This window comes from Oncorhynchus keta, chromosome 31 (genome assembly GCF_023373465.1).
Source record: "Oncorhynchus keta strain PuntledgeMale-10-30-2019 chromosome 31, Oket_V2, whole genome shotgun sequence".
In the NCBI taxonomy this organism is placed as follows: Eukaryota; Metazoa; Chordata; class Actinopteri; order Salmoniformes; family Salmonidae; genus Oncorhynchus; species Oncorhynchus keta.
The window spans coordinates 6763787-6784783 of record NC_068451.1 but is presented as its reverse complement, the minus strand read 5'-3'; the positions used below and the strand labels follow the sequence as shown (position 1 = coordinate 6784783).

At 44.9% G+C, this 20997-nt stretch overlaps 1 protein-coding gene across 8 annotated transcripts in view; it reads left to right on the top strand.

Moving 5' to 3' along the window:
* The window catches only part of LOC118364280 (MAP7 domain-containing protein 1-like), a 74363-nt gene that overhangs the window by 36102 nt on the left and 17264 nt on the right, over nt 1–20997 (top strand). For 2 of the 8 annotated variants that reach the window (XM_035745694.2, XM_035745691.2), the window contains 9 exons: nt 889–1052; nt 2403–2514; nt 6701–6805; nt 10269–10391; nt 10763–10902; nt 11791–11921; nt 12890–13155; nt 13853–14141; nt 18306–18486. In XM_035745694.2, coding sequence (XP_035601587.1) covers nt 889–1052; nt 2403–2514; nt 6701–6805; nt 10269–10391; nt 10763–10902; nt 11791–11921; nt 12890–13155; nt 13853–14141; nt 18306–18486 — 1511 coding nt within the window. The remainder of the gene's footprint in view (nt 1–888; nt 1053–2402; nt 2515–6700; nt 6806–10268; nt 10392–10762; nt 10903–11790; nt 11922–12889; nt 13156–13852; nt 14142–18305; nt 18487–20997) is intronic. The other 6 variants (XM_035745692.2, XM_035745693.2, XM_035745699.2 and 3 more) reach the window with 6 other exon arrangements.

Genomic DNA, 20997 nt, shown 5'->3' with positions numbered 1-20997 from the left:
TTGTTGCAGCAGGTACCCCCAAAAGATATAGTGGCTTATGTGCAAAGAGAGAGAAGCACTCTGTGTCCCAAATGGTACCCTGTTGCCTATTTAGTGCCCTATTTCCCTATAGGGCATTGGTCGTAAAGTAGTGCACTATGTAGGGAATAAGATGCCATTTAAGATGCAGGAGCAGTCATAGAGGTGGTGGCATAATACCACCTCATACACCCTCTTTGAATGGCTCAGGGGGTGGGGACGCTTACCATATCAAAGCGTGCAGTTTATTGAAACCGGCGCATGATGCGATTAACGTGGTAAAGTGTCAGTCCAGGGGTATCAGCTGAACCTTGCATAACGCTGCCTCTGTGTCGCTCTGTGCAAAGTGAAGTAATTCAATTTATATCTGAGGGAAAGTGGAATTTCCCTGTTGAAAAGAAACACTGCTTCACACACCCGCACTTTAGAGGGATTTGAGATTTTAAAGCACAGTCAAGATCAGAGTGAAGAGACATTTGTCTTTTTATTTAAAAGTACTTAAAATACTGTTTACCACAGATTTGCTTTTGGAAGAAGTACTGTTTTTTTTTTATTGAAACAGATTAAAACACAATGTTAAAATGTTGGTCAACATCTAACAATGCAACAGGGCTCTGCCTATCAGCTGCAAGGGTATTGTATTCAAAGAGGAAACTCTGATAAGTGGACAGGAAGAATGAGAGGGCTCCCCCACATGGCTTTCACTTGTCTAGTCATTTCCAATCAGTGATTGTCTCAAGGAAGGGAGAGATGAAGGATGCACTTTTGAAACATTTGAACAGGGCCTCAAAGAGAGAGAGGGAGAGTTCTCTCTTGCTCCCAATTTTGTTATCTTGCCTCTCTAACCCTCCTGATGTGGTTTTCCCGTAGCGGCGAAGAAGTCCCAATGGCTGGAGAAAGAGGAAAAGGCCCGGCAGCTGAGGGAGACCCAGCTGGACGAGCGGCGCAGGAAGCTGGAGGAGCAGCGGATCAAGACAGAGAAACGTCGCACTGCCCTGGAGGAGAGGCAGAAACAAAAACTAGAGAAGAACAAGGTGGGTTGTGAGGGAGAAGGGTGAAGTACCCCTAGACGCTAATCTTAGGTCAGTTTAGCATTTTCTTAACTAATGACAAAGGTTAGTATTTGCGGAGGGGCAGCTGATTCTAGATCTGTTCCTAAGGGAAACTTCACCCCAGAACGGGTGGTAGCACTCCTCATATTACTCACCAATGTCCAATCTCTAGACAACAAGGTGTACGAAATTAGGGAACGAGTTACCTTCCAGAGAGACATCAGAGATTGTAACATTCTCTGTTTCAGGGAAACATGGCTCACTTGGGATATGTTGTCAGAGTCGGTACAGGAACCCGGTTTCTTCATGCATCGCGCCGACAGAAACAAACATCTCTCTGGCAAAAAGGGCGGGAGTGCCTTATGTGTTATGATTAACAACTCACGGTGTAATCATAACAACATACAGGAACTCAAGTCCTTTTGTTCACCTGACCTAGAATTCCTTACAATCAAATGCGGGACGCATTATCTCCCAAGAGAATTCTCTTTGATTATAGTCACAGCAGTGTATATCCCCCCAAGCAGATACCTCATCAGCCCTGAAAGAACTTCACTGGACTCTTTGTAAACTGGAAACCATATACCCTGAGCCTGCATTTATTGTAGCTGGATATTTTAACAAAGCTAATCTGAGAACAGGGCTTCCTAAATTCCATCAGCATATCGAATGCGTGACACAAGCTGGTATCATTCTGGATCATTGCTACTCTAACTTCTGCGATGCAAACAAAGCCCTCCTTCGCTCTCACTTCGGCAAATCTGACCATGACTCCAGTTTGTTGCTCCCATCCTATAGGCAGAAACTAAAACAGGAAACCCCTGTGCTCAGGTCTATCCAACGCTGGTCTGACCAATCGGATTCCACGCTTCAAGATTGCTTCGATCACGTGGACTGGGACATGTTGCGGGTAGCCTCAGACAATAACATGGACATATATTCTGACTCTGTGAGCGAGTTTATTAGCAAGTGCATCAGATATGTTGTACCTACTGTGACTATTAAAACCTTCCCTAACCAGAAACCATGGATTGACGGCAGCATTCGCGCAAAACTGAAAGCGTGACTGCACTGTCAGAACTAGAAGCACAAGCATTTCGCTCCACTCGCATTAACTTCTGCTAACCATGTGTCTCTGACCAAGAAAATGTCACTTGATTCTATTAACCTGTCTCCCATTTCTATTTCCACACTGTCTTAATGAAGGTCAGAAAATGCTAAAGGAGAGGTTAAATTCCACTCACTCTAACAAAACAAGAGAATAAGGAAGAGATTGGGTAAGAGAATTATTAACTAGTGCTAACCTAGTATTTCTCCATGTTTGGCATGAAGGAGCGGTATGAGGCTGCCCTCCAGCGGTCCACTAAGAAGACCTGGGCTGAGATCCGTCAGCAGAGATTGTCCTGGGCCGGAGGCCTCAGCCAGAACTCCAGCCAGAGAGAAAGTGAGTACCTACCGCTGAAACAGGAACCCAGAACCAGAGCCCACTGACCCAGACACTGCCAAAGCCTCTCCTTCATTCAAAGACAACTGCCTCGTCTATACACATTTGACACTATCTTGCCGAGCCAAACGCCTGTTTTTGGATTGGATCATTTCTTTTCACATGGTCCTTCCCAGCACAGTTCCAGAAACTTTGGTGGATGCGTTATCAGGCCAGTGCTCGTTTTGGCTCGCTTCAGTCGTGGGAAAAGGGTACTACTGTGCAGACATTCACATTCTACATATTTTCACAATCTTACGGTTGTTTTGCACTTAAGTAAACCATAAATTAGGTCACTCACTTTACAGTATATAGTCAATTAGTAACAGTCAAACTTGAATTCCAGTCACCTTCAACCCTATTAAGCAGAGGTGGTTCTCCATGATTCAGTCTGGCATCAACCAGCCTACACTGCTGAACAGCTCCTCTCAACCTCATCACAGATACATGGTTATCTCGAATTAAATCACACACACACACACACACACACACACACACACACACACACACACACACACACACACACACACACACACACACACACACACACACACACACACACACACACACACACACACACACACACACACACACACACACACACACACACACACACACACACACACACACACACACGACAGGTGGGTTGATATCCCTATCTGCTCTTGCTGGGATGTGCTACACTACAGTAGTCTAATTTCCCTGCAGAGGGAGGGAACATTGGCTTCATTTAGTGAGGAAATAGATGGGTAATGTCAAGGCTGAGGTGAATATGAGATGTCCAGGCATGGTTGAGGTGTATATGTGTGGTGTTGTGGGCTGTGATGGTGTTAGATATGTAGTGGTGCCCTGCGAGACACAAACAATTCTGACCAATGTTTTCCGGTCTGCGTTTGTCCGACATACTCAACAGTAGTCCCCTTATTTTCTTTCCCCCTGTTTTTGTACGGTCTCTGGTGATTCTACAGTGTACACTTTTTTGAAAGGATTTTATATTATTCATATTTTATTGAAATGAATGAAGGGGAGACAGATAGAATGAATATAAGTAGTGTGAGGAAGAGTCCTGAGTTTGACTGGGATTCGAACCCACGCAAGCAAGGTTATGGCCTTACCCGCACAACCAACCTCAGGCACATAGTGTAGGCTACTGCTTGACTGCTTGGTTGTTTAATTCAGGGTCATTAGCTGTTCTCTACTTTTGCAAGTCTAAATCTCAGGGGGTCTCATATACAGTATATTATCTTAAGTCATGGAATCACTAATAGCCTGGTCCCAGATCTGTTTATGCGTCTATGGTCACATGATTAGTCTCTATTAGAGGGTCTGGAGGGGAATGATGTTTAATCAGTGGGTTGTCTCAGTAGTTCACTCCACTGGTTGTCAGTTGTGTTACATTTGTGTCAGCTGTGTTGACTGACATTGGTATTAGTTTGTGTAGTACCGCAGGTTGTGGTAACAAAAACACTGTTACTACTTTGTGTACAGCAGGCTCAGGTTGGGACAAAGACGGGACGTATACTCTTTTACAGTCACATTCTAATCATATCAATGCAGGTTAGACATACAGTACCAGTCAAACGTTTGGGGACACACCTTCTCATTCAATCGTTTTTCTTTATTTTTGACTATTTTCTACATTGTAGAATAATAGTGAAGACATCAACACTATGAAATAACACATATGGAATCATGTAGTAACCCAAAAAAGTGTTAAACAAATCAAAATACATAGTTGATTCTTCAATGTAGACACCCATTGCCTTGATGCCAGCTTTTGCACACCCTTGGCATTCTCTGAACCAGCTTCATGAGGTAGTGTTAAAAGTGAATTTGTGGAATTTCTTTCCTTCTTAATGCGTTTGAGTCAATCAGTTGTGTTGTGACCAGGTAGGGGTGGTATTCAGAAGATACTCCTATTAGGGGGTAAAATACCAAGTCCATATTATGGCAAGAACATTAAAAAAACATCATCAATCACTATGATGAAACTGGTTCTCATGAGGACCGCCACAGGAAAGGAACACCCAAGGTTAACTCTGCTGCAGAGGATTAAGTTCATTCGAGTTACCAGACTCAGAAATTGCAGCCCAAATGCTTCACAGAGTTCAAGTAACAGACACATCTCAACATCAACTGTTCAGAGGGGACTGCGTGAATCAAGCTTTCATGGTCGAATTGCTGCAAAGAAACCACTACTAAAGGACACCAATGAGAAGAAGAGACTTGCTTGGGCCAAGAAACACGAGCAATGGACATTAGACCGGTGGAAATATGTCCTTTGGTCTGATGAGTCCAAATTTGAACTTTTTGGTTCCAACCTCCGTGTCTTTGTGAAACGCAGAGTAGGTGAACGGATGATTGTGGTGGTTATTTATTTATTATCAAATGAGGAGAGACGAAATTATCACACAAGTCAGAGTTGTACTTAAACTAAATATTTATTCACTTATTAATAAGGAAAGCATGTCACACCACACACATAAGTGAATGACAACACTCTTGACTGTTGTGTTGAGAGCCCTGTCACAAAGAATACAAAGATATTTTATACGGCAAAGATACACCCAGTTTACATGACAAATAACATATGTGTGGAATGGGTCACAAGGTTAGGATTTTGTGTAAAAGAAAATAACAATTCACAGCAGCCAGCATCTGCTGTAGAGACGTCTCTCATTGTGTGGAAACTGGGTCTGGCCCCCAAAACAAGGTTCCCCTCATCATTATTCATACCCAAGCCATCTCTACCCTGGTACCTCCCTGTACACAAACACCAACTCATGCTATGGAATGCGGTCTTTAGGTTTTTAATCACCAAAGGCATCGTAAATCCACTGTCAGCATTAAGCCCCAGAGGCCCAACTCAGAAGACCACGCACAGATGAGAGTGTTTTAAGAACCCTATTCTGTTCCATAAAACAACCATTTGATTCAATAATAGTATTATAATATAATCTCGTAATTTTGCTTCACAATGATCTCCGCATGTGTGGTTCGCACCGTGAAGCATGGAGGAGAAGGTGTAATGGTGTGGGGGTGCTTTGCTGGTGACACTGTCTATGATTTGTTTAGTATTCAAGGCACACTTAACCAGCATGGCTACCACAGCATTCTGCAGCGATACCCCATCCCATCTGATTTGCGCTTAGTGGGATTACCATTTCTTTTTCAACAGGACAATGACCCAACACACCTCCAGGCTAAGGGATAATTGTAAGGGATATTTGACCAAGAAGGAGAGTGATAGAGTGCTGCATCAGATGAACTGGCCTCCACAATCACCCGACCTCAACCCAATTGAGATGGTTTGGGATGAGTTGGACCACAGGGTGAAGGAAAAGCAGCCAACTTGTGCTCAGCATATGTGGGAACTCCTTCAAGACTGTTGGAAAAGCATTCCAGGTGAAGCTGATTGAGAGAATGTCAAGAGTTTGCAAAGCTGTCATCAAGGGTGGCTACTTTGAAGAGTATCAAATATAAAATATATTTTGATTTGTTTAACACTTTTTTGGTTTCTACACAATTCCATATGTGTTATTTCATGGTTTTGAAGTCTTCACTATTATTCTACAGTGTAGAAAATAGTAAAAATAAAGAAAAGCCCTTCAATGAGTAGGTGTGTCCAAACTTTTGACTTCTACTGTCAAGTGTATCTATTTTGAACATCAAGATCTAACTGAATGATGCATGACCCACTAGACTCAACACAATATTTATTTTAATATATTTGCTCCGTGTGTAGAAAAAGCCCCCTAACTGTGTTATTTCCCTCTACCATCAATTGTCTGTTTTCAGATTGTATTCGATTTTTGGTGGAGGCTCCTCAAAGTATACTTTGACATGACAGTTTGAATTTCAGTTCTGTTTCCCGGTATCTCCATGTCAAAGGAATGTAAAATAACACTGTCAGATGAGAAAAGTTCAATACAGATGTTTTATTATTTTGTTTCTTTTCGAATCAGAAATAGTTGCCCTCTGGAAATACACCATTTTGGTATTTGGATGTTTGCTGTATGTATGTACGCGTGTGTGTGTGTGTGGGGGGGGGGGATAGATATCACCGTGACACATCCTGGAGGTCTCCCTCCCCTGTGTGAAACAGTGTGACCCACCATCTCTGTGGACTACTCTCTTGGCTTCACAGGCAGATGCTCCATGTCGGCGGTCAACCTGCCCAAACACGTGGACTCGGTTATAAACAAGAGACTCTCCAAGTCCTCCGCCACCCTTTGGAATTCCCCCAACAGAAGTAAGACACGTCAGGCCCTCTTTTCCGGGAACGCCCCCTTTTCATATCCGTTTTCTCACATTTTATTTTTCTCCACATTTTATTTTTCTCCACATTTTATTTTTCTCCCCACCGCTGTCTCCAATCCAATCGCCTGTCTGTGTTCGATGGTTGATTACCGTATCCCGTATCATTTTCACCTTCCAAATTCAAATCCACCGTAGTTTTTATTCTCCTGTGGTTCATGGGTTATGCTTTTTCTCCCTCCCTCTGCATTTTGTTCAGTCCCTGCATTTATATACTTCATACTTTGGTGTGAATATATGGGTTCATTTACACTGTCTTCATATTTTATGTCCCACGTTGTTTTTGGTGTTCTCTTGGGTTATTCATTTGCTGGTGATGGTCATTTCGTGCTCTTTGGTTTGTGTGTCAGTAGATGTTTTTTCACTCGTTGGAAAGTCTTGGTCAATGTTTTGAATGGCGATGATGATGTCTTGAATGGTGATGGTGATGATGATGATGATGATGATGATGATGATGATGATGATGATGATGATGATGATGATGATGATGATGATGATGATGATGATGATGAATGGGTTATCAGGCCTATGCTAACCTGAAATAACTACACTGTACTATGCTGAATCTAGTAACTCATATTCAGAGTTACTCGCACAAGTCAGAGGTGTTTTAGTGCACCTAGAACACCACTGCAGGTACAGAGTTATTTCATTAATACATGTCTAAGTAGGTTGCAGTGCGCCAGTGTAAACACATAGGAACTTTAGTGTTTAAAAGTTTTAAAAGTCAGCCACTAAGGGATGAGTCAGCATTTTGAGAGATAATGCATTCTGAAAACTCCACAGGAACACCTGTGATGCTTGAAAATAGATTAAGGGTCTCCGGTGAAAGCGTAAACCCTCTCCCTCTTTTCCTCTCCTTCTCTCCTTGTCTCCTCTCTCTTACCTACCCTATCTTTCACTCTCGTCTCTCTCTTCTTCCTCCCTCTCGTCTCTACTCCTCATATTTCTCGTCTACCCCCTGTTCTTTTGTTTCACTCTTTTTCTATCAAAAGCTCACTCTCCTCTCTTTTATTTCAGTCCCTCTCTCTCTCTCTCGCTCTCTCTCTCAGACTTTCTCTCTCTCTCTCTTTCCCTCACTGCTGGATAACCTTATTATCCTTCAGGGCAGGTTTAATAGGGAAGTGGGACGTGTACCATAAACGACCCCGAGCAAACCTCTGCAGTGGACTTCTTTCATCTCTCTCCTCCCTCGTTTTCAATGTCAATGTTCTGAACAGCTGCCTCCATAGCCAGAGGTGTTTTTCTAAATAAAGGATGTTGCTAACTCTGGCAGTGCTTGCTTTATACTGCTCTGGCATATACAGTGGGGAGAACAAGTATTTGATACACTGCCGATGTTGAAGGTTTTCCTACTTACAAATCATGTAGAGGTCTGTCATTTTATCATAGGTACACTTCAACTGTGAGAGGCAGAATCTAAAACAAAAATCCAGAAAATCACATTGTATGATTTTTAAGTAATTCATTAGCATTTTATTGCATGACATAAGTATTTGATACATCAGAAAAGCAGAACTTAATATTTGGTACAGAAACCTTTGTTTGCAATTACAGAGATCATACGTTTCCTGTAGTTCTTGACTAGGTTTGCACACACTGCAGCATGGATTTTGGCCCACTCCTCCATACAGACCTTCTCCAGATCCTTCAGGTTTCGGGGCTGTCGCTGGGCAATACGGACTTTCAGCTCCCTCCAAAGATTTTCTATTGGGTTCAGGTCTGGAGACTGGCTAGGCCACTCCAGGACCTTGAAATGCTTCTTACGGAGCCACTCCTTAGTTACCCTGGCTGTGTGTTTCGGGTCATTGACATGCTGGAAGACTCAGCCACGACCCATCTTCAATGCTCTTACTGAGGGAAGGGGGTTGTTGGCCAAGATCTCGCGATACACGACCCCATCCATCCTCCCCTCAATACGGTGCAGTCGTCCTGTCCCCTTTGCAGAAAAGCATCCCCAAATAATGATGTTTCCACCTCCATGCTTCACGGTTGGGATGGTGTTCTTGGGGTTGTACTCATCCTTCTTCCTCCAAACACGGTGAGTGGAGTTTAGACCAAAAAGCTCTATTTTTTTATCTCATCAGACCACATGACCTTGTCCCATTCCTCCTCTGGATCATCCAGATGGTTATTGGCAAACTTCAGATGGGCCTGGACATGTGCTGGCTTGAGCAGGGGGACCTTGCAGGCACTGCAGGATTTTAATCCATGACTGCGTAGTGTGTTACTAATGGTTTCTTTGAGACTGTGGTCCCAGCTCTCTTCAGGTCATTGACCAGGTCCTGCTGTGTAGTTCTGGGCTGATCCCTCACCTTCCTCATGATCATTGATGCCCCACAAGGTGAGATCTTGCATGGAGCCCCAGACCGAGGGTGATTGAACGTCATCTTGAACTTCTTCCATTTTCTAATAATTGCGCCAACAGTTGTTGCCTTCTCACCAAGCTGCTTGCCTATTGTCCTGTAGCCCATCCCAGCCTTGTGCAGGTCTACAATTTTATCCCTGATGTCCGTACACAGCTTGCTGGTCTTGGCCATTGTGGAGAGGTTGGAGTCTGTTTGATTGAGTGTGTGGACAGATGTCTTTTATACAGGTAACGAGTTCAAACAGGTGCAGTTAATACAGGTAATGAGTGGAGAACAGGAGGGCTTCTTAAATAAAATCTTACAGGTCTGTGAGAGCCGGAATTCTTACTGGTTGGTAGGTGAACAAATACTTATGTCATGCAATTAAATGCAAATGAATTACTTAAAAATCATACAATGTGATTTTCTGGATTTTTGTTTTAGATTCCGTCTCTCACAGTTGAAGTGTACCTATGATAAAATTACAGACCTCTACATGCTTTGTAAGTTGGAAAACCTGCAAAATCGTCAGTGTATCAAATACTTGTTCTCCCCACTGTAGGTTGTGTTCTTCCTCCCTCTCATGTTACTATGTGTCTGGGAGTTTTCCCAGTCTAATCTGGAACCCACCATTTCCCCATAGAGCATGTTTACTAGAGACATACGGGTTTTTGCGGGTGAGATAGTGTTATTTGATCTGTCATTATAATATATAAGGTGGGAAAGCTAACTGAGCAAAGCTTAGCTCATTGTCACTATTTTATATGAAACGAGAATCAAAAGGTACTTTGTGTGATGCTGCGATGTGAATGCGAGAATGGATCATTTACAAAAATTGGTTTGCAATAGTTATCAAACAGTTCGTGGGTATAAGGTGCATTTTAATGCTGTTTGAACACTGACGTCGTCTGACGTAGCGATACAGAAGTGGAGACATTCACGGTGTCTCTAAGAGGCAAACCAGCTTTGGAAATGAAGCTGGTTTGCCCCTTGGGCCACCATAGGATTTTGAATATATGCGATAACATTGGTAATGTGTGTCTCCTCCAGCAGCCCGTAGCCTCCAGCTGAGCCAGTGGGAGAGCAGCATTGTGGACCGACTGATGACGCCCACCCTGTCCTTTCTGGCCCGTAGTCGCAGCGTCGCCAGCGTGCTCAGCAACGGTAAAGACCGTAAGTAGTTAGCACAGTCACACTGGGATAGATGAGACCTGCTATTAGTGGGTATCTTTGTCATTTAGATCAGCATCTCTCCAACCTATCCTCTTGGCCCCTAGCAGTTCCATGTATTTGATCAATTTGCTCCAGTCAGAGCTAGCATATCTGATTCCACTTGTCAACTAATCATCAAGCCCTTGAATGAGCTTATGAACTACGATAAGAGGTTTAAGAAACTCTGGGGTATGTGACGTGATGTGCGGCAATGAATACCTTTGTTTGCTAGGCTCTGCTTGTGTTTTTAGATATGAGTGTCTTATGTATTTCTCCAACCTCCCTTCTCTCTATCTCCCGCCTGCTCTCTATGTGCCTCTCCTTCTCTCCAGAGTCGCCCCTATGCCCTCGTTCGGCCTCGGCCAGCCCGCTGACACTGTGTGCCCACCGGCCCCACCACCGCTGCTCCGACCGCTGGAGGGTGACGTCCAGCACGCCGGACATCACCCAGCGCCGACGCGACTCCACGCCGGTATGTCAACCACCCCTTTTTTCTTTCCTTTCGTGTTTTTCAATTTCATTGGCAGGATAGGGAGGAGAGTAGATGGCAGAGATGCAAATCGAAGAGGGTCCTAGACAGTGAAGGGCACATAATCCCAACTCATGTTGTTACTACCCTGCATGAATCTGCAGGTAGCTAACCAACAAGGTTCAATGTTAGATGGCTAACATTAGGCTATAACTGTCACGTTCTGACCATAGTTCTTGTGTATTTTCCCTGTTTTAGTGTTGGTCAGGATGTGAGCTGGTTGGGCATTCTATGTTGTGTGTCTAGTTTGTCTAGTTTGTCTATTCTATGTTGTGTGTCTAGTTTGTCTATTTATTTATTTTTTAGGTGTTAGTCATTGTCCCTGATTGGGAACCATATTTAGGTAGCCTGTTTTGTGTTGGGTTTTGTTGGTGGTTGTTTCCTGTCTTTGTGTTTACTGCACCAGTTAGGACTGTTTCGGTTTTCACGTTTATTGTTTTGTAGTTAATTCATGTTAAGTGTCTCTTATTAAAGAACCATGAACTATAACCATGCTGCGTTTTGGTCCGCCTCTCCTTCCCAGGAAGAAATCTGTTACAATAACTGGTAGCTCTGAGATACAAATTATAAGATCATACACGTAATGTTAGCTAGCGAGCCTGCCAGCTAACGTTAGCTTGCTAGATAACAGCACACTTTAACTTGAAATGGACTTCGACACCTGTTCAACCAGACCCTACTACCATCCCTTACCGTTTAAATGCAATGCAACACTGTTTGGCACTTTTCAATAAGCTAGAATGTACCGTGTAATTTTGGTGTTTCGAGAGAGATGTTTTGATCATTCATACCTTTCTGATGGTTTGTGTCTTGGCCCTTGTCTCTCTGCAGATAGAGAAGAAAAAGAAAGAGAAGAAGGACAAGGAGCGGGAGAACGAGAAGGAGAAGAGTGCTCTCAGCAAAGACAAGGTGCTGAAGAAGAGACAGTCCTTACCCAGTATGAGACACAAACCGGACCCCAGGTAACCTACCCTGACACAGATCTACTGTATCTGCCTTTGGCACAGTAAAGCATTGAACACCCTTTACCCACTACTGAGCCGAGTCGAACCAAGTCAAGCCAAGGCTGTGCTGTATTGTCCTGGTTACACATCCACCAGAGTTGTTGAAAACTTGCAGGAAAGGATCATGTGTAAAGAACATCTACAAGCCAGCAGAGCATACATAGATTGGGTTGACATTATAGTGTGAATAGGGTGAAACACTACAATTAGAGCTTAGAGTGTTTCTTGAGGTTAGGGATACAGTAAGAGACAAAGATACCATGGCAGATACCATGGTTGTGAGTGCAGATGGTGAAACCAGCGTGTCTGTGTGTTTAAGTGAACTCAGGCTAAGACTTAAAAGCATGAGGTCCCTGAGCCGAAGGATATTTATCCAGTGCGTTTAGCATAGCCAGCCGCGGGACATGGAAATGGATGGGCTCACTGATAGATAGAGGGGAAGAGGGAGACAAAAATGAGTGCTGTGACTTAACAAAGGGGTCGAGAGAGAGAGAGAGAGAGAGAGAGAGAGAGAGAGAGAGAGAGAGAGAGAGAGAGAGAGAGAGAGAGAATTACACTGTCTACTGCTGGGAAACCATCCCATAATGCTCTGTCACAGACCACACAATGTTACACGTGTTATGTTGTGTTGTGTTGTGTCTGACCCTTGCTACCTGCTGAGGTCATGTTTATTGACTGCTGTCTGAGACTTGAGGTTAGGGAGGCACATATGTAACAGAAACAGTTCAATAGTATTAATTCAATTTTTTCATCCCTAGGACTGGATATGACTAAATGTTCGACTTTACTTAACTGTTGTTTGCTTATTATTATTTACATATTTCTAATGATTTTTAATGATTTGTCAGATTTGTATCTATTCATGTTTTTCATAATAGCTCTCTCTCACACTCTGCCCCCCTCGCTCCCTTCCTCCCTCTCTCTAGTCCTAGTCTCTTATCCAGACAGCGGGCTGCCTCACCTGCCACTACTCCTAGAGCAAGACCTTCCTCCTCTTCTCCTAGCCCTGCTGCCTCCCCCAAACCTCCCTCCTCAGCCCGGGCTAGTCCCTCCACCCCCAAGGCCCGGCCCAAGAGGGCTAGGACCCCGGCCCGGGTGGACCACGGGCGCACCTCCTCCCCCGTACCCCTGGAGAGGGCCAGGGAGACCCGTGGCCGTAGGTCAGCCACGCCCGAGGAGCCCAAAGGCAAGAGTGAGTATGCAGTAGCTAGTTAGTACCCCCAGGTGGAGGGTTATGTGTTAGTACAGTGTACTCCTCTTACAGGGATGAGAGAACACTGTGTACCCATACAATTCTTTACATTTCCCCCTGACACAAGTTGGATTTTAGTGTGTCTGTTTTCTGTAGGCCAATGCCTGCCACGGCTGATTCATACTTTGCTTCTTTAGTTCTTTGTGGTTTGGCTCAGTTGTTCCCTTTGCTGAGAAGAGTGAACTTGAAACTCAAACTGGAAAAAGGGAATGCGTACGTACGCGTGTCAGTGCGCAGTAGCGTCGGCACAGCCAGAGGATGATTACCATCGTAGTTAATTAGGCACGCCAGCAATGCCAGCTCGTTAAGTGAGTTACACAGCTTCTCTGTCTTGCACTCCTTCACACTCATTGAGGAACAGCAGAGGTGGTGCTAATTACTGAAAAATGCTATAATTACAAGTCTCCCAAGTTTACAGAATCCAAAAATGGCCAAAGTTTCCATGCTTTGCCACTGTTTGAATCAATCCAGACGAATCTAGACCAGAGGTCCAGTGTACTTGTCATAGTGTAATTACACAGTTTTATCAAGGTTTAATAAAGAAGACGATAGCGTGAACAGTGATTTGTCTATTGAAAAATATTTTTATTGGACTTTCCCATTCCTCTCCTCTTTTCCTGTTCAACTCTCTCTCCAGGCTCCCCCGTTCCTTCAATCGTGGTATCCTCTGCTCTGGCCACGCCCCCTTCGCTGAGTACACCAAACACGACGGCCACCACCGCTCCCTCTGAGGTCCCTCCTTCTGCCCAATCAACCCCCAGTGTCCCTGCATCGTCCCCAGCCCCAGCCTCCTCGTCAGCCAAGCCCATGGCGGGCACCAACAACCCAGAGGAGGCCGCCCGGATCCTGGCCGAGAAGAGGAGGCAGGCCCGGGAGCAGAGGGAGCGGGAGGAGCAGGAGAAACGCCAGCTGGAGGAGAGAGAGAAGTGAGAATCATATTATCCTTATTTGCAGTACATAAACCCACACTGGAGAGAGCCAGAGCAGCGTCTAGTCGTGTTGCAAAATTCCAGAAACTTCCACAATATTCCCAGGTCTTCCAGAAACACCTTATATCCATGATCCTTTCTACTTTAAAGACAACCTATCTCTTACCAGCTTGAAGGGACAAGGTGGAAGTAACCATGGCAGCACATCACAATTTGAATAATTTCAAGTGTAAAGCATCAGCATATGGAGTACAGTACAGTTCTCCACCGTATCATATGCAGGGCAGAATTAGACCACACAGCGCTGTCTGTGATACATTATGCGTGGTGCTCGTATTACCCCCCCAGAGGTGTGGAGCTGTTGACATTTGTGTAACGCCTTAAGTTGCCCCCCTCCGCTCAGGTTTATGAGCTAAAAAGGATTTCCCGCGTCAGCCTATTGTGCCATGTTGACCACAGTTACTATATGACCACTGGGTATTTATATCGGGACAGCTGTCAGGCTGGGCAATGGGCTCCTGTTGCTCTCTGTTCCTCTCCATTTTATCAGCAGGCAACTATTTCCTTTTAAAATAGTTTCATTTTCCTGATTGTGTTCAACTTTTTATTTTCCTGACACAGCTATTGCCAATGTTTTACAAAGACATAGATTCACTCTTTAAGACAGAGCACATGTTAACGGATTTATTCTAAATCTAGATGTATACAGTGCCTTCTGGAAAGTATTCAGACCCCTTGACTTTTTCCACATTTTGTTAGGTCACAGCCTTATTCTAAAATTGATTTAATTGTGTTTTACACACACATTGTTTTGCTAATTTATATAAAAATTAAAAAAAACTTATATCACATTTACAGTGGCAAGAAAAAGTATGTGAACCCTTTGGAATTACCTGGACTTCTGCATAAATTGCTCATCAAATTTGATCTGATCTTCATCTAAGTCACAACAATATACAAACACGGTCTGCTTCAACTAATAACACACAAATTATTGTATTTTTCTTGTCTACATTCAATACATCATTTAAACATTCACAGTGTAGGTTGGAAAAGTACGTGAACCCCTAGGCTAATGACTTCTCCAAAAGCTAATCGGAGTCAGGAGTCAGCTAACCTGGAGTCCAATCAATGAGATAAGATAGGTGATGTTGGTTCGAGCTGCCCTGCCCTATAAAAAACACTCACAAAATGTGAGTTTGCTATTCAACAAGAAGCATCGCCTGATGTGAACCATGCCTCGAACAAGAAGAGATCTCAAAAGACCTATGATAAAGAATGGTTGACTTGAATAACGCTGGAAAGGGTTACAAAAGTATCTCTAAAAGCCTTGATGTTCATCAGTCCACGGTAAGACAAATGGTCTATAAATGGAGAAAGTTCAGCACTGTTGCTACTCTCCCTAGGATAGGCTGTCCTGAAAAGTTTACTGCAGCGGCACAGATCAGAATACTCAATGAGATTAAGAAGAATCCTAGAGTGTCAGCTAAAGACTTACCGAAATCTCTGGAACATGCTAACATCTCTGTTGATGAGTCTACAATACGTAAATCACGAAACAAGAATGGTGTTCATGGGAGGACACCATGGAAGAAGCCACTTCTGTCTAAAAAAAAAACATTGCTGCACGTCTGAAGTTCGCAAAAGAGCACCAGGATGTTCCACAGCGTTACTGGCAACATATTCTGTGGACAGATTAAACTAAAGTTGAGTTGTTTGGAAGGAACACACAACCCTATGTGTGAAGAAAAAAGGCACAGCACACCAACAGCAACCTCATCCTAACAGTAAAGTATGGTGGAGGGAGCAACATGGTTTTAGGGCTGCCTCAGGGCCTGGACAGCTTACTATCATCAACGGAAAAATGAATTTGCAAGTTTATCACAACATTTTGCAGGAGAATGTAAGGCTATCTGCTCGCCAATTGAAGCTCATCAGAAGTTGGGTGATGCAACAGGACAATGACCCAAAACACAAAAGTAAATCAACAGCAGAATGGCTTCAACAGAAGAAAATAAACCTTCTGGAGTGGCCCAGTCAGAGTTCTGCCCTCAACCCGTTTTGAAACACTGTGACATGACCTCAAGTGAGCGGTTCACACCATACATCCCAAGAATATTGCTGAACTGAAACAGTTTTGTAAAGAGGAATGGTCCAAAATTCCTCCTGACCATTGTGCAGCTCTGATCCGCAACTACAGAAAACATTTGGTTGAGGTTATTGCTGCCAAAGGAGGGTCAACCAGTTATTAAATCCAAGGGTTCACATACTTTTCCCACCCTGCACTGTGAATGTTTACACGGTGTTCTCAATAAAGACATGAAGAAATATATTTTTTTGTGTGTTATTAGTTTAAGCAGACTGTGTTTGTCTAGTGTTGTGACTTAGATAAAGATCAGATCACATTTTATGACCAATTTATGCAGAAATCCATGTAATTCCAAAGGGTTCACATTAGAGGTCGACAGATTAATCGGAATGGCCGATTAATTAGGGACGATTTCAAGTTTTCATAACAATCGGTAATCTGCATTTTTAGACACCGATCATGGCCGATTACATTGCAATCCACGAGGACACTGCGTGGCAGGCTGACTACCTGTTATGTGCGTGCAGCAAGGAGCCAAAGTAAGGTGCTAGCTAGCCTTAAACGTATCTTAGAAAAAACAATCAATCTTAACATAATCACTAAACTACACATGGTGATTTAACAAGAGCTTTCGCGAACAAAGCACTGTCGTTGCACCAATGTGTACCTAACCATAAACATCAATGCCTTGCATAAAATCAATACACAAGTATATATTTTTAAACCTGCATATTTAGGTAATATTGCCTGCTAACATGAATTTCTTTTATCAACAGGAAATTGTGTCACTTCTCTTGCGTTCTGTGGAACAGAGTCAGGGAATATGCAGCAGTTTGGGCCGCCTGGCTCGTTGCGAACTGTGAAGACTATTTCTTCATATAATTGACAGCCAACTTTGCCAAAAAAGCGTATTTGCGAAAAAAGTACAATCGTTGCACGAATGTACCTAACCTTAACCATCAATGCCTTTCTTAAAATCAATACACAGAAGTATATATTTTTAAACCTGCATATTTAGTTCAAATAAATTAATGTTAGCAGGCAATATTAAACATGAATTTCTTTGAAGAACGGGAAATTGTGTCATTTCTCTTGCGTTCATTGCACGCAGAGTCAGGGTATATGCAACAGTTTGGGCCGCCTGGCTCGTTGCAAACTAATTTGCCAGAATTTTACGTTGTGCAATGTAACAGGAATAAGTCTATGATTTGATATTTGATAGAACAGTCTGACTGAGTGGTGGTAGGCAAGCAGCAGGTTTTTACATGGCACATATTGCACTTTTATTTCTTCTCCAACACTTTGAAAAATTGAACATGTTTCATTATTTATTTGAGGCTAAATTGATTTGATTGGTGTATTATATTAAGTTAATTCAGTACTGTTGTAATTGTCATTATTACAAATATATATATATATTTTTGAATCGGCCGATTAATCGAGATCTGCTTTCTTTGGTCCTCCAATAATCGGTATCGGCGTTGAAAAATCATAATCGGTCGACCTCTAGTTCACATACTTTTTCTTGCCACTGTACACAAGTATTCAGACCCTTTACTCAGTACTTTGTTGAAGCAACTTTGGCAGTGATTATGACGCTACAATCTTTGCACACCTGTATTTGTGAAGTTTCTCCCATTCTTCTCTGCAGATCCTCAAGCTTTGTCACGTTCAATGGGGAGCGTTGCTACACAGCTATTTTTAGGTCTCTCCAGAGATGTTCAATTGGGTTCAAGTCCGAGCTCTGGCTGGGCCACTCGAGGACATTCAGAGATTTGTCCCGAAGCCACTCCTGCGTTGACTTGGCTGTGTGTATAGGGTCGTTGTTGTGTAGCAACGTGAACCTTCTCCCCAGTCTGAGGCCCTGAGCACTCTGGAGCAGTTTTTCATTAAGGACCTCTCTGTACTTTGCTCCGTTTGTATCGGGTAAATGAGCCTATGTTTTGATTGGTATAGTGGTTGTCGATACATAATAGGTTGTATTGCTCGCTATACTCATGGCGAGATAGCGAAAGTGGGGAAGAGACTGCATTATAGGTAGGATTGCTAAATGCTTGTCATCCTTTGCTCAGGGTCCTGCGAGAGGAGCGTAAGCTGAGGGAGGCGGAGGAGAGCAAGCGCAGAGAGGAGGAAGCGCGCCTCATGGCTGAGGAGCAGCGCCTGAGAGACGAGGCCCAGCGTGTGGACGAGGAGAAGGAAGCGCAGGAGAGAGCCAGGGCAGAGCAGGAGGAGAATGAGCGCCTACAGAAACAGGTGAACAAGCACCCCAACTGCCAGCAGACAGAGGGAGCTAGTCTACACACACAGAGAGGGGGCTTCTCTAAACACACAGAGGGAGCTAGTCTACACACACAGAGGGAGCTAGTCTACACACACAGAGGGAGCTAGTCTACACACACAGAGGGAGCTAGTCTACACACACAGAGGGGGGTAGTCTACACACACCGAGGGGGGTAGTCTACACACACCGAGGGGGGTAGTCTACACACACCGAGGGGGGTAGTCTACACACACCGAGGGGGTAGTCTACACACACAGAGGGGGGCTAGTCTACACACACAGAGGGGGGCTAGTCTACACACACAGAGGGGGCTAGTCTACACACACAGAGGGGGCTAGTCTACACACACAGAGGGGGCTAGTCTACACACACAGAGGGGGGTAGTCTACACACACAGAGGGGGTTGTCTACACACACAGAGAGGGGGCTTCTCTAAACACACAGAGGGAGCTAGTCTACACACACAGAGGGAGCTAGTCTACACACACAGAGGAGCTAGTCTACACACACAGAGGGAGCTAGTCTACACACACAGAGGGAGCTAGTCTACACACACAGAGGGAGCTAGTCTACACACACAGAGGGAGCTAGTCTCCACACACAGAGGGAGCTAGTCTCCACACACAGAGGGGGGCTAGTCTACACACACAGAGGGAGCTAGTCTACACACACAGAGGGAGCTAGTCTACACACACAGAGGGGGCTAGTCTACACACACAGAGGGGGCTAGTCTACACACACAGAGGGGGGCTAGTCTACACACACAGAGGGGGGCTAGTCTACACACACAGAGAGGGGGCTTCTCTAAACACACAGAGGGAGCTAGTCTACACACACAGAGGGAGCTAGTCTACACACACAGAGGGAGCTAGTCTACACACACAGAGGGGGGTAGTCTACACACACCGAGGGGGGTAGTCTACACACACCGAGGGGGGTAGTCTACACACACCGAGGGGGGTAGTCTACACACACCGAGGGGGGTAGTCTACACACACAGGAGGGGGCTAGTCTACACACACAGAGGGGGCTAGTCTACACACACAGAGGGGGCTAGTCTACACACACAGAGGGGGGCTAGTCTACACACACAGAGGGGGGCTAGTCTACACACACAGAGGGGGGCTAGTCTACACACACAGAGGGGGGTTGTCTACACACACAGAGAGGGGGCTTCTCTAAACACACAGAGGGAGCTAGTCTACACACACAGAGGGAGCTAGTCTACACACACAGAGGGAGCTAGTCTACACACACAGAGGGAGCTAGTCTACACACACAGAGGGAGCTAGTCTACACACACAGAGGGAGCTAGTCTACACACACAGAGGGAGCTAGTCTACACACACAGAGGGAGCTAGTCTCCACACACAGAGGGAGCTAGTCTCCACACACAGAGGGGGCTAGTCTACACACACAGAGGGAGCTAGTCTACACACACAGAGGGAGCTAGTCTACACACACAGAGGGGCTAGTCTACACACACAGAGGGGCTAGTCTACACACACAGAGGGGGCTAGTCTACACACACAGAGGGGGCTAGTCTACACACACAGAGGGGGCTAGTCTACACACACAGAGGGGGCTAGTCTACACACAGAGGGGGCTAGTCTACACACACAGAGGGAGCTAGTCTACACACACAGAGGGGGCAGTCTACACACACAGAGGGGGCTAGTCTACACACACAGAGGGGGTAGTCTACACACACAGAGGGGGTTAGTCTACACACACAGAGAGGGGGCTTCTCTAAACACACAGAGGGGGCTAGTCGACACACACAGAGGGGGCTAGTCTACACACACAGAGGGGGCTAGTCTACACACACAGAGGGGGCTAGTCTACACACACAGAGGGAGCTAGTCTACACACACAGAGGGAGCTAGTCTCCACACACACAGAGGAGCTAGTCTCCACACACAGAGGGGGCTAGTCTACACACACAGAGGAGCTAGTCTACACACACAGAGGGAGCTAGTCTACACACACAGAGGGGGCTAGTCTACACACACAGAGGGGGCTAGTCTACACACACAGAGGGGGGCTAGTCTACACACACAGAGGGGGGCTAGTCTACACACACAGAGGGGGGCTAGTCTACACACACAGAGGGGGGCTAGTCTACACACACAGAGGGAGCTAGTCTACACACACAGAGGGGGGCAGTCTACACACACAGAGGGGGCTAGTCTACACACACAGAGGGGGGTAGTCTACACACACAGAGGGGGTTAGTCTACACACACAGAGAGGGGGCTTCTCTAAACACACAGAGGGGGCTAGTCTACACACACAGAGGGGGCTAGTCTACACACACAGAGGGGGCTAGTCTACACACACAGAGGGGGCTAGTCTACACACACAGAGGGAGCTAGTCTACACACACAGAGGGAGCTAGTCTACACACACAGAGGGAGCTAGTCTACACACACAGAGGGAGCTAGTCTCCACACACAGAGGGAGCTAGTCTCCACACACAGAGG